Raw genomic sequence first — 14710 nt, forward strand, 5'->3', positions numbered from 1 at the left:
AACAGCACAGCTTGGCACCTGTTCCCTGGTTCATATTAGAAAATACTGCTCCACCACTTCTGCAGATCAGAATGCACAGGCTCAGGAAATCACCTCCCTATCAGGCATCTTTTCATTCCAAAGCCATGTTCTGCTGTTGGTTGCCCAGGGATTTATCTCCTGCTAAAGCCAGAGAGCTAAAACAGCCCCAAACACAGGGGCACACCCTCAGTCAGGGCTGTGCCTTCCACACTCCACAGCTCCCAGGGCACTCCCAGGGAAAGCCAGGGGAATGCCCAGGCCTTGGGATTCACTCCTGGAGCTCACACTGCTCCATTCATGACACACTCCTTCCAAAGCAGAGAGCCACTGCAGCTGCTTCTCTTCTGTCACGACTAAAAATGAATTTGTATGCACCAGAAAGGAATTCATTTCAGTGAATAAAAAGCATTTTTCCACAATACAAAACAGGTAGAGGAAAAAAGAAAGAAGAGTAAAGAATATGGAAAATAATATTTAAAAATAATTCTGCCACTTTGTATTTTTGATCCACATCAATTCACATGAAGCCAATGTGAATTTTATTGCAAGCCACGACACTTGAATTATTGACTCACATGACAGAAGGCCACTCACTAAGACCTGTGTCCAAACAGCCTCAAAAAATAGAAGTTGCAGTTCCAAACTCATTTTTGAGAGTTTAGAAGCCAGAATTTACAAACAGGATGGGACAACATATTTACATCGTGCTGCCACAGGAAATCACATAGATATAACTATTTATCTTGTTGCTAGAGTACTTTGGATTTTCTCATGTCTATATACCAAATATCATTAGTTAAGTTAGTTTAGTCAGGGGAAGATGCTTCTGCAAAATCAATTAGTAACAATTCAAACCACCATAAGATACTGTTTGAATGTTAGTAAGGTATGGGCACACAGCTATCACTGCTACCTGAAGATTTATTGTATCCCCACAGTGTGAAAATATTTCATAACATACACCTGTTCTCTGAGCTGTTTTCCTGTAATTATATATTAAATGCTTTTCCAATTACTCCCCTGTGACCCACGGGGAAGAATTTATCCCTATTGGTGTGTTTTGGAAGCCAGGAAAAGTCTGCATGTATATTTATAAAACACCTTCTCAAACCTTCTGGCCCTGCCCTCGTGTTTCAGGCAGCACTGCAATGGTTCCTCACGTGACAAAGAGAGAATGTGCTTTGGACAACAGAAATCTGAGCAGTCCTGCTGCTCCTGCAAACCCTAATGCATCAATCCTCCCCACAGAAGATATTCTGGAAGATTTTGAGGAAAGTGGAACTGTAAAGAGAAAGCAGCTATGTTGTTTCCATTATTTATTTTCTCATCTTTATCTTTCCATGAGAGAAGCAAATAGAATGAAGGAAAGGGTAAAAACAGAAGAAATAGTTTTTTTTGTCACTGCTTGGAGGTTGGGTAGGGGAGAGAGAAATAATGGCTAAAATTATATTATAGAAATATGAAAGCTGGCCCGTTTGCTTTAGCACTGAAGCAAAGAATAAGAAAAAAAATCAAAACAGATAATGCATTCTTTTCAGATTCAGTTTAAGAGAGAAACTTTTTCCCAGTTGGATTAACCAAAACAATTCACTTCAGTTATCTGATAACTGGAATTCAGCCTATTTCACTTAATCCAATGACACCTCAGCCTGAAGCTCCTCAGAGTTCATACCAATCCACATCCTCCTGTGCAAAGAGCAAGGGATGTTCTTTGGTTCAGAATGAGACCACAGAGTCCAACTGCATCAATGAGCACTTGCTGCTGACCCCAGAGCACGTAAAGGAATTTAAACAATGTGAAATCTGTGCACTGGGGGCTTCTGCACTTCATATTCAGCCTGCCACAATTCATAACAAGTTCTAAGGGAATACAAGAATCAAATCCTACTTAATCTCTGTTTTGAATTTACCTATGATCATAGGGGCATTATATTTAGAAGCTGTAAGCTACAATGTAAATTTGAAAAGGAGCAAAATAAAAAAAAATATTAGAAAGCATACATAAGATTGCAATGAAACAGGGTTTTTGTGCTTTCATATGCATAATAATGTGGTTAAGGTATTATTTCAATCCTATTCTAAAATGTCACTTGTTGATTATTTGATATTACGCCTAACTGAGAAGTTTGTAAGATTCTGACATGACTTTAGGATATCCTTTGTGTATTTTTCCATTTACTATTTGAGCCATTTTCCCCCGTTTCCCTTTAGTCTACATAAAGATTAAACATCTGAGGTACCACTGAGTTATAAAACCCCATGATCCACCATTCTTCCTTTATGAGCAAGGCATCATTTCTCATGGGCAGTAGTAGTGGAGGTCACACATCAACACTCCTGAGGGTTCTGAAATCTACAAAGGAATCTTTGATTGTAATGTGTGGGCTGCTAAATCCAAAATTAAGAAAACAAAGCATCATGAGTCAGGGCTGCAACAAATACATGATGCCCTGGATCTAACATTGTGACATTTTTGTGATCTGGGCTTTTTAATCATTTCTCTTTCCCTCCAGCTCTAACTGTGTGTCACAGACAGGTGATATGATTCTGTGCAGGATTGTCTAGTCTTCACCAACTTCACGAGCTATCTAAAAAGGCTTTTTAAATACTACTGTGTAAAATTCAGATTTAGGCAGATTATTTCCCATATTTCTCAGTATTTGGGCCTGGGAATGCTACTTCAGCAAGTTGAGTTTGGTAAAGGCACACTGGCTTCCTACTTAAACCAGACCAAAACTATTTAAACATTATTCAGGTTCGCTGTTTCTCCTGCCTTCCATCTCACAAAAATGAACCAGTTCTGATTAAACCTTATGTTCTACCACTGGCAAAAAAGGGGAGTTCAGTTTTCCCTTAATCTTGAAACAAAGAAAATCTATGTGCATCTCATTTACAAATATATTTCTGTGTATATCTGTCAGGCTCCTCCTGCTTACTCTTCATTTCTTTCTGCTTCTGTTAGTAAGGAACAGCAACGTGCTTCAGCAATGCTTGTAACAATAAATTTCCACATTTTCTGTAGTCAGATTTTAAAAATATGCAATAGTAGTGTATATATTATGTAAAAATGACCACATTACAAATACTTTTTTCTGAACTTCTAAGATTTAAATGTTTGGAATTGTTTACCATGACCACCTGAGCATGAAATGAGAGATTTAGCAAGGGTGAAGAATGAAAGCCTCATTTTATCATGTCCTACACTCAGAGCTTAATCCCAGTTTTACAGTTCAATCTTAACCCTACTTAACCAGCATAAAATATGTTTATTTCAGTATTAAAGCTACTTGCTGCTCATCCTTGTTCTGGTTCTCAAGTACTCCCTGCCTGGCTAATGGAAAAGTCCATCTACATTTAAACTTCTGTTCTCAGAAAATACATGCCATTATGTATTAGCTATAGGGTTTATAGGCTGAACATTGCAGTGGAAGAGCACTGAGGCTGGGAAGAATAAACTGGAAGAGCCATTTGGCTCAGGTATCCCAAGAAATGCACATGCAATAGAAGAATCAATTTGTTAGTCACTGGGAAAGTATTAGCAGTTTTCATTTAACAACAACTACAGAAGTGTAGGTGCTGGAATTCAGAGAAAAGAAAAATGCATTACTGGGGGGAAAAAAGTTACTTTTCTCATTATTGGAGTACTATAATCATAGTTGAATTCACTATGTACAATTGCTCCTTGATGGTTCTTGTTGAGTAATTTTGTTCAATAAGGATCTGTCAATACAATTTGCTTTCAAATGTCAGTTTATACAATATCAAGAATAATGGGCTCACTCAGGTGCACTTGGAAATTGTAATAAAATATTAATTTTGGGCAAAAGAAAACTGATAATCATCTAGTTTAGTACTCTACAATTATGCTTGAGTTTTTTGAGGAGCTCTGTGGAATAAATGTGAACATTGTAATGTGTGTGTTAGACAAAGAGCCATAAATAATTAGGCAGTAAAACACTGAAGAGGGGATATTCTCTGTAGAATGTGCTTTTTGTTGAAGAGGAGTCCAGGACAGCAGTGAGCACACCATCCTATATCACTTCCAATTTCTGGAAAGAAAGTGCATACTCAATTTCTTGCATGCAATATATTTCTTGGGGTTCACGAAGGTGGGTTGTTTCATCAAGCCACATTTCTTTGCTTCTGTTTTTCCTTCAATGTCAAGCTGGATAGTTAGCCCTTGCTAATTAAGTGGCAGGATATAACTGATGGTCATACTTCATTAAAAAAGTCACATCAGGACACTGTCACTGAAGTTTCAGAGAGGAGCTCTGTGAGTGGAATGGTACAGCTGCTGGGCATGCAGGGAGATGAGATTCACAGAGAGGAGTTTATGGCAAGAATAATTTTGATGGTTCTTCTACCTCTCCTGCTAATGCAGTTTGAATGCTGAACAGTCTGAGGGAGGGGTTTGGCTAACAGAACCTTTCCATGGTTGCTCACAGCCTTGCACCCACTTCTAGTTCTTGTTGACAGAAAAACTCAGTGAAGGAGTTTAGCTTGAAAGGAACAGTAGGAGAGGTATTTGCTTTCCTTCTTTTCCTTTCCAGCTCAGCAAGCTGAGCAATCTCTGGCTTTTCAAATACAGCAGCACATTTATACAAAGACAGCAGCCTGTAATTTCTGCCAGGCAGCAACAAACCCTTTACAGTCACTTCTGTCAGGAGCTGCAAGAGGAGAGAGCTGAGAGCTTCCCCAAAGTGAAGTCAAGAACAGGGAGTTGAGTTTGGAAGAGCTGGAATGGGAAGAGAGAGATGCAGCTCTGATAATTTATAATATGGGTTTTCACAATGAGTGTGTGTGTCATGAAGGCAGCTTCCACAGCTTGTGGCACTGTCAGTATGATGAGGAGTGTCAATGCTAAATGGTTTAAGAATTCTATTTAATATATGCAAGGCTATCACTTGAGAAAAAGGACTTACTGCTCATGTGAATCCATCTGTCACTGTGGCCCTATATCAGCCAAGTCATGTCAATTTGTACTGCTAACAGGTGGAATAACAAGGAATGAAGTAATTTGTGACATAAATGATAGCTAAATAAAAAGGAAGATGTTGTCTGCAAATGGGCTTGTTTTTGCAAGAATCTAGGATAAATTTTGCAGGCCTGCTTACAGTTTTGCTTCTGGTGAAACTGCTGTACAGCACTGACAGACTTTTGATGTAACTATCAAATATAAGCACTATTGCATTAGAAGTTATGTCTAGGCTTAAAAAACACCTACATTCGAGACAATCTATTTATGCAGAAAGATGTAATGCCTCATCCCAGCAGCATAAATTAATCTTGAAGTTGGCTAAATGAGGGTACCTTTTACATAAGAGAATCCCTGCACAGTGTAAAAGCTGAATTACACAAAACTGAACATCAGCTATCAATGCAATGGTAAAAGAAACACACTCCTTCAGCTACTGAATTAAAGTAGAAAAGGAAAAAAGGAAACCAACAGCTGCATGGCCCTGCCAAGCTGCTTTCTAGACACTTATTTATAGCAGGCTTTCTAGTTTAGTTTTGTGTTTCATTAAAACATCTGTGGTGAATTTTGTAGAAAAGAGATCTAAAAGCATTTTGTCTTTAGTAAGCACATTTTCTGAGTATTTGGAAGGGAATCTGCCACTTAACTTGAGTTAAAGGTTTTGGTAAATAAAAAGCATCTCATTATCTTTGTTCCCAATGACCCTAATAGCAGAATAATGCTGGCATTTTAAGTCTCCCATGTAGTTAAATTAACTGAAATCTTACCCATAATCAATATGGGAAACAATTAGATTATAATTCTGCAGTTATTAAATGTTAAGTACCTCTGTTAGGCTTCTGAGAGCTACTGTCCAACCCAACCCCAAATATCTCCACTGAATCATGCACAGCCAGAGAGTCAGTTCTGAGTCTCTTACATCCCAGAGCAGCACTACCTCGTCAAGATTTGTTTTTGTGGCTTTTTTTTTTCCTTCAAAAAGGTGGGGGATTTTTTTTTTTCTCATATGTCAAGCAAAGCTGCTTAGCTGTTTAGAAATGGAAAGGGCATCCCCTGGTCATCTCTGATACAAGAAGAGGCAATTCAGAATTTGTACTGTGCTTAATATAAATGTAAATATGATGAAGTTAAAAAGGAAGAGTTAAATAGCAGCACTACAGGTAAGATTGTTGAGATACAACTGTTAGCAGCAATTTCTGACCTGCACTTCAGAGCTTCATGCCACCTGACCCCTCACATGCATTCTTTCTCAAAGGAACAAATCTCATCCATTGATTTATCACAGTTCTTCATTGTCTTTCAACAATCTGAAAATCTTCCCTTTCTCTGGGGTTGCTGCTTTGCTCACTTTTTTTTGTTGCTTTTGACATGATCAAACAACATTTACCTCCATTAACTGACGAGGATATCTGTTACACATAATAGAGTTGCATTTCTATTTTTCCCCATTTTCAATGTTTCATCAGATTGAACCAGAACTGTTAGTAAAAGACATTTAATAGCAAGGCATAATGAATGAGTTTCATTAAACAAACTATGTCTAAGAGTTTTAAGTCCATAAGATCAAAAGCTTTACAAGCAGTCAGAAAACAACAGTCCTGAGGATCTTACAAAATTAACTTGTAGGTAGGGAAGTAGTTGAGAAGCCAATTCATGAATTTGAGGCCATTTGTAATTTAATAGAATCAGTGGGATGCTCTACATAACACTGTGTTCAAAATATAGAATTTTATGGGGCCTGTAGTATTTCCTCTTCAATAGTTTAGTTACAGGTACCACCTTATTGTAATGCTGACTGCCACAATACCTAAGGGCTGTTAAACACTCTGAGATATCCCATGGAGAAAAAAATATGGAAAGTATTTCACAAACTGTCGACAAAAGAAACCCAAACAGTCATAAGAAAAGAGATCAAAACTGCTGAGATGCTTCTATTCAAAGAAAGCAAAGAAATAATAGCACTTGAAATAAAAAGTAAGAATCATCTTGTAATTAGAATTACTGCAGTAGATAAAATGGGGCACAGAGAAGTACAATAGTTTCTTTTCTATAGCAGGTCAATAACAATATTATGTAATTTTCCAATTTTCCACCTCTTTTTACCAGAAGAGTTTTTTTTTTTTTTATTTCAAGAAAAACTTTTAAGTAACACTACAGATAATGCAGAATGTCCAGAAAAGATACCAGCCTGACATTAGCCCATGCACAGATCCATTTTTACACAGAAATATGTAGTTTGGAAAGGCACTTTGATTCAGTTTTAACTATAGTTATATGTAGTTACTTTTCATTTATTACTTTTGATGGAAGATGGTGTTTAATGGCTCCAGGAGAGAATGGGTAACACAAGTAACCTGTCTTGGAAAGGATGCTCTAACCTGTCCTCAGTCATTTAAAGAGAATTACAAGAGTTCAAATCATGGTAAAAGTTATTTTAAAAAATTTAAAAAGCTGTTTCCATGAGATACAACTTGCAGCTAACAAAGCACAAAGGTTTCAAACACCAAATTAATACATAATTAAGTTCTCCCTGTCCGAACTTGCTTTGCTTCCATGTTTTAGCAAGCAAATAAAAATTTTTAGGGAAGAGTCACAGAGTCACACAAATTCTGAGATTTTACAGTGGCATGTTTAAAATTCTCCTTCTTTGGTACACATGGACATGCTTCATGAAATGGATGATTAGAGGATACCAGGCCTTCTCTTCCAATATTTAGGTTGGCCACTTAACTGCAGAATTCTCCCTCACATTAACTCAGGAAAATGGCTCATCCCCAAGAAATTATTATCTTTTCCATTTCCTTTTGGTTTGTCTTTTTATTGGAAAGGACATCTGATCTCCCTGTCTGACCAATATCAAATTTTATTTCCCTGAGATGTGTGAAGAGATGGGGCAGAGAGTGAAGAAAAAAAAAATAAAAATTGATGTGTGGGAACAGGCTGGAATACCTACCAGAGGAAATGCTGGGGGGTAAAGATCCACCCCCTGCCACTGGATGTGAGGCCAGGATGCTATTTAAAAATCCCGCCCTCAGGAATCTCGAAAGAGACTTCACCCCAATGGTCGGAAAGGATCCTTTCAAAGAAATAAAAATGATCATTAATCAAATGACTTGTTCACTGGCTGACAAAAGAAGTTGACTGTTTAAAGAAAGAACAACCAAATCTCTGCAGAGTTAACAGTGGTTTCACAGGAACAGATCTCATGAAAAGCAGCTAAAAGCCTTTGTTTGCTTTTTAACCAAGTCATACAACACACAGCTTTACCCATAAAAAAAAAATTCTGCATAGTTTGCAAATGGAGAATTCCAGCTCTTCTAGGAGCAGTAGAAAAATTTGGTGTTTCAACAGCAAATTGCACCTGTGGGATACTCATAATGCATTCCAAATGACTCCAGCAAGGAGGCACATTACGATTGTATGTTCCAATCAAAGACAGACCAGTAGGGGTGAGGCTATACCAGCAAAGCTGGTTTACACCAGTATTTTACACCTGACAAAAGTCACATCAGGCAAGGGGCAAAGGGGAACCAGAATTTGCAGCTAAAATACTGAATTCTGTGTCAAAGCAGCTCCATCAGTCAGAGCTTCTGTCACACCTCCCAACACCTGTCAATACATTGATGCAGGCAAAAACCAGGAGTAAGGGTGATGCCTAAAGATTTTCAGCTTTTTCTTATATTTTTCATATAACTGTAGCTTTTTGATTTTAGGCAATGTGGACATGGCCTCTTTCTGCTTTGCTCTCACCAGAAGCTCAACACATTTTATGCTTTCAATATAATAAACTGTACATTCCTCTCATGGCCTACATGCACGGTTTTATTCCTGGAAACAATGATTATCTCATCCACCTCTTTTAGAACAATTTGTGACATATCTACTGCAGTGGTGAGAAATGAAGATGCCTTAGCATTTGATTCACTGTTTCAGCTTTCAGCATTTGTACAGAGATCTGCAGATATCATTTCAACTTCCTCATGTTCGTGCTCAGTGAGTGCCAGCATCAAAGATGGATTTGAAATGACAGCTCTGCACATCTCACTTAAAAGCACAGGGTCAAGATTCCCCCACCTGGCAATAAATCTGAACTGACAATCAGAATAATCTGGGTATTTTTGCAAGTGCATCAAGTAAACATCTATCCAAAAAGTTAGGCATTGGCAAGTTTTTTCCTGCTCATTTTGCAGGTACTTCATATTTATCCTTTTAAGAGACACAAGGCATGTTGATCTTTATACAAAATTAGAAAAATAAATGGCCTTCAACAGTTGGGATTTTTTCCCTCACTAATAAAAACAGTGAGGAAAATTTACTCTCAAAACACACATGCACTTGTTGAATTTAAAGTAGCCTAAGAGAGCTTTGAGTTTTTTACTTTTATTTTCAAGCAAGAATTCTAATGTTTCCCCTCAGTCCATCTGTCCTTTAAATTTGTTAATTAGACATGCTGCATTCTGTGGAAAAAGAATTAATGTAATTGCTGATCTAGATGCAGTACTTTTATATCTGATGGCTAAAGGTAAGTTTTCCCTCTGGACACTCAAGAAAAGTCTTTGGCATTCCTATAAAAATGTTTCCAAATTCCATGGCTTTCACTTTAAAATATCTGAAGAAGTGATCCTGGACAGACAGTACACAATGCAATACACAGAAATTCAATTTTAAAATGGAAATTGTTCCATTAACTCCAAGATGTTTGATACTAAACAGCATCTTAAAACATAAAGGCTAAATAATGAACATATGAAGACTTCCCAAATAGAACATTGCTCCTCTGTTTCAAAATATAAATTACACCAACCATAAAGTACAGCCACTGAGTCACACACCATATGTACAGACCTTCAGAAAAGCCAAACAGCTTCAGCTTCACCACTGACATTTTCCTCTATTCAAATGCTGTTAAATGGCAAATAACTCCAGTTTCCTAACAGTCTTACAATAAGTTACTTTGTTATAGAAAGTAATGAAGACAACCTCAAATTTATTTCACTTATTCTACGTATTCAGAAATAAAAAAACCCCAAGGAGCAGTGAATTTTAGAGCAAGTAAATCTATGAATACTAAGAACTAGAGGGCTAAAATCATTGAGGTTTTATAAGCAGCAAATAACTAAAAGAATACATATAAATAACACTTTTTCTCTCACACTTAAAAGTCAGGGTTCAGTTGCTTAAGTGTTTGTGTCATTTGAGATGCTCTAAAATATCTGAGACATTCCCAAGTGAGTGGCAGACATGACAAGATCACAGGAGATTTACACTCTGAAAGTGGCAGCAAGAAGCAAAGCAGCAGTTAGATATTTAAGAGTAGGCACTGAGTGTCATTTTAGTCAACTCGAGACCATCAAGTCTCCTGTCACCTCAGAAATGTCTCTGAGTAAGCAGAACTCAAGAGTTACAGGAACAAGACCTCGTTTAGTCTCTTCTGGAAGTCCACAAACACCTTCTGCAAAGCACAAGGTTGGTAACATTCAGCCCTGACCAGTATCCATAAACAAAAAAATGCAGATAAATGAGAGATTCAGAGTTCAATCATCTTAAAACATTCATGGCTCTAAATTAAAATACAGCCCCAGGATGAAATTTTTTTCACCCCAGGCATGCTTTTTTCATCATGTGCACAATGTGAAAAGGGTTTGAGACTTGATTACATGATTTTATATTGGGAAGGTGATAATCACTACAGATAAAGCAAATTAATTCTTGTTATGCCACATCAATCACCACCAGATGGACAGAGCTTTGGGCATTTACAGTAGTTTAGAAGTTACTCGAATATTTCCTTCTTTGCATAAACGTTCATGAAATATTTGAATTAATTACACAAAATCACAGGATGTGTAAGGTTGGAAGGGACCCCTGGAGTCAGTTAGTTAACCAGATTTCTTGAAAATTTTGCCATTCTGTCAGTCCACATCATACAAAGACTCGTGCTTCCCACTATTTCTATTGTTTTCTGCAGAAATTAACACTCATTTTTGCCATGGGTGCACTCACAGTAATGGGAAGATCTTTCAGTACAAGAGTCTAAAAGGAGACAAGAATATTAAGCCATGACTCCTCAGTGCCCTCAAATGCAGTTGTTATTTAGCTCCTTACAGTCATGGATTTATTGAGAAAACCCCAACCTCTCCCTGCCCCACAGTTATACACTATGAACAGTGTCACCTTAACATGGGAAACCACATTGATTACAATATTAGCTGGAAAAGTGTGTTGAAACTATAGAAATATATGGCAATACTCAGAATAGCTGACAGTTCATGAAGTATCCACCACTTTCTGAGCCCTGTGATACCAGTTGATAACTCAGTGTAAATTCTTCAGTTTCACAATAATTACAGCTAAGTGCCTGAGCTTAGAGGCAGTGGGAGAGTGCTGAATCAATTAGCCTGCTTTCCACCTTCAGCTGCTGTTCCTGGGGGAATATCATCCCACAAATTGTGGAATTTGATAGGGGAAGTCACTGGTACAGCATCCTAAACTGGCATGGGTTTAGTAGGATATTATCCCACTGAGCAGAAGGGCAGGAGAAGGTGGCTGGGCAAAGGAAATCCATATGCTTAGTTGAGCTCCAGAGCACAGACATTAATTCACACCCATTTATTGGCACTGCAGGGTCACAGCATGGCCAGCCAGGGGGAACAGCCACTGCTCCCAGCCCACATCCCATGGCCTGGCACCAGCAACAAAACTGTGCCCTGTTCTTTGTCATTGCTGGCTTTCCTTATTTATTCAATACTTTCTGCAGGTGGAACTGACCTTTTCATGTGCTGTATACTTCTGAGCATCTAGCAGCTACAAATTCAAAAGCAGCTCTTTGGCCATTTAATTTAACAAACTGGATTGAGAAGCTCTAGGGAGGTCACAATTGCCTTCTTCTATTTGTTTTTACAAGTACCATCTCTTTATTGGCACTAGCAAAAGAAGACTTTAGTCTGTTATTCCTTTCCCACAGATTTGGTTTGGAAAAAAACCAGAAAAAATGCATGAGTGGTGTATTTAATGTAAAAATCCCTATTGCTATTTGTTTCTATATAGTCAGATCTCTTGATGCTCTCCATGCAGAGATTGTTAAAACCCAGCTAAGAGAAAGCTCTCAGAAACTCTGCAGATGAAGGCTTTGGGGAAGTGAGGGCTGTAAAAGTTTTGCATTCAGTTTGGCAGGAAGCAACTGGCTGCTTTCACTCCAAACTGCATTTTCATGTAGGGTGGGCTGAACATTTAGTAACAAAATACTGGAAGAGAGAATGCAGAAAGTTTTCCTGTTTCTGCATAGGGGAATTATCCAATTTTATCACTTAATGTCTGAGAGAAGACTGACTTCTGTTATGAGCACTTCCCATTCTAAAATAAAACCTGTTTTTTTATTTTTACTGGTCTTTTCTGGGTTGGAGCATTTTCTTCCAAAATTATTTGAAATAGATCCATTATGGAAACTACTGAAAACCAGTCGACTTTTCTCTCACATTATTTTATTGATTTATCCTTCCTAGACCACCAGGAATGGCACATTACTTCATAATCTTTTATGAGGGAACATATGGAAGATTTTTATAAGGAATGGCTTTATAAAACTTTGAAATTATGATGTCAGATTATAATTTTTAGAGCACTCAAAAGGATTGACTTGCAACGGAGAAAAAAATCAGAAGCAGGGAAAAATATATCCCCGATGAATTTGTTGGATCATGTTTTCAGTACATTTAGAAAACATAAACTTTTTTTCAATGCAATAATCTGGAGATTTAGAATACACTCTTTATTTATTTTAGAGCTTTTTTCATGAAAGCAAGGGCTGATAGAGTGGTGTGCCTAAATTCTTACACAAATAATTCACATGTCTTAGAAAAATCTAATTTTCAAGATCACTAAATAGTATTTTTCAATAGACATCATGAAATATTAGAGCTTAACAAGAATTGACAAAAATTACTGTGCTTAACCCCTGCTGAAATCACAGAACACAGAATGGTTGACGTTGGAAAGGACCTCTGGAGGCCACCAAGTCCAAGTGAATCATGTGAGGATTTCCATTACCTTGCAAATAACACAGTGAAACTCCTGAATTCTGCTCTAAGGTATCTAAACCAGTGAAACCAAACCTGCACTGTGCTGTGCAGAGGGAAATTTATACTCTCATGTTCAACATTTTCAAAGGGGTGGTCCCACTTTGTTTCCCCAGATTCCACCAGAGTAGTTGAGATTATACCCACAAATAATTGTATCACCCCTCAATGAACTTTCAAGAATTCATAGAGTCCTTTGACTGCCTTTTCCTGGTGTCTGGATTATTTATTTCCATGCTTTTTGGGTTTACTCTTCAGTTAGATTTTAACTCAGAATTTCCTTCAGTTTACTGGTTTGGAAATAAGCATTCCTATGTTTTGGCTTCATTTCTGGGGAATAGACCCTTCTAGTTCAGCTCTTGGGGGAATATATTTTCAAAGTCTCGCTTTTCTATTTCAACTTCCCTAATTTCTGCTCCAGATTTAAATTTACAGTCTGTCTGGAAACATGAAGAAGGCAAACATTGGGGAGGGCAAAGCTGCTGGTCAGATCTCCATCCCTGATGAGTTCAACCTTGAGATCCTTGTGAAAGACAAAGCTTCCCTACAAACCTGCACTCTCATTTCTTGACTGGCTGATGGGAATAAATCCAGAGGTAGGAATATTTACACAGAATGAGACTATTTTAGAAAACCCCAATTATAACAACTTCTGGCTTTACTTATGACTTCTCTGGGACAAAAAGCAAATGCTGAAAGAAGCTTACAGTTCCTAAGGAGGAACTGATGTAAGTTACAGAATATTTGGGGAGAATATTAACATCTAATTTAATTTCCCTTGCTGCTTCTAGACAAACAGGTGATTTCAGGGAGAAAAATGGGGGAATTGCTTGAAAAGAGTTCTACAAACACTCCAGGCATTTATTTTTTGATGTGTTAAATGTCAGCGCACACTGAAGTTCTGGTTGCTGGGAAGATTGGTGTGACAACATTAATATGATTAAGGCTTTTAACAGCAATAACAACTGCTGTGTGAAATTATCTTTGCAGTCTTAATGGAATAGAAATGGAAATACTGAGCTTCTATAGGATAAAACTATCTGTGTATGCTTAAGTTGTCTACTAAATAAGTTATTTTTAAGTCCCTGCTAAACTGAAAATAGCTTTAGCACAATGCTAAATAAGAACCTGAAGTCTTTGTGTTTATAAGGATGTATGATGCCCAGGACACTGCTACAAACACTGTATGCTGTACATTTGAATTTCATTATCATCCATTCATTATTACATGAAAAGAAAATACGTTAAAATTTCAGTTTTCATGATAGAAGAAAACAAAGCCTGCAATATCAGCTGAAACCTTTGTGATTCGTTTTGTATACATCAATATTTCAGGGAATTAGGAATCTATTAATAATTAGCTGAATTATCTTTTCATCACCCACTTTTTGTTATTTTGGAAAGAAAAAAATCTAAGCATTCCTGTCATTTGGAATTCTTCATCCTTTAAGACAGGAAACTCTCATGTGAAATGTTGATGGGGTAAATGGGATGGTTAAGAAGTTCCAGGGCCTTTTAAATTTCCAGCTGCCCATTTTCATGGTATTTCCATAAAAACAGAGATTTGGTTTTAATTTTGTACTTCATGCTTAGAAATTGCAGTAAGTTTTAATTTAATGAGCGAAATAGCTTTTCATGG

The 14710-nt window shown here is 37.4% G+C and overlaps 1 protein-coding gene across 4 annotated transcripts in view; it reads right to left on the reverse strand.

The window, feature by feature from the left end:
• Positions 1-14710, reverse strand: part of EPHA6 (EPH receptor A6) — a 369885-nt gene that overhangs the window by 64613 nt on the left and 290562 nt on the right. For 2 of the 4 annotated variants that reach the window (XM_014882838.2, XM_088158458.1), the window contains one exon: positions 7950-8072. The exons of the other annotated variants lie outside the window; for them this stretch is intronic. In XM_014882838.2, the coding sequence (XP_014738324.1) occupies positions 7950-8072 (123 nt within the window). The remainder of the gene's footprint in view (positions 1-7949; positions 8073-14710) is intronic. 4 annotated transcript variants of the gene reach the window in all.

Source organism: Sturnus vulgaris, chromosome 2 (genome assembly GCF_052056855.1).
Source record: "Sturnus vulgaris isolate bStuVul1 chromosome 2, bStuVul1.hap1, whole genome shotgun sequence".
Taxonomy (NCBI): domain Eukaryota; kingdom Metazoa; phylum Chordata; class Aves; order Passeriformes; family Sturnidae; genus Sturnus; species Sturnus vulgaris.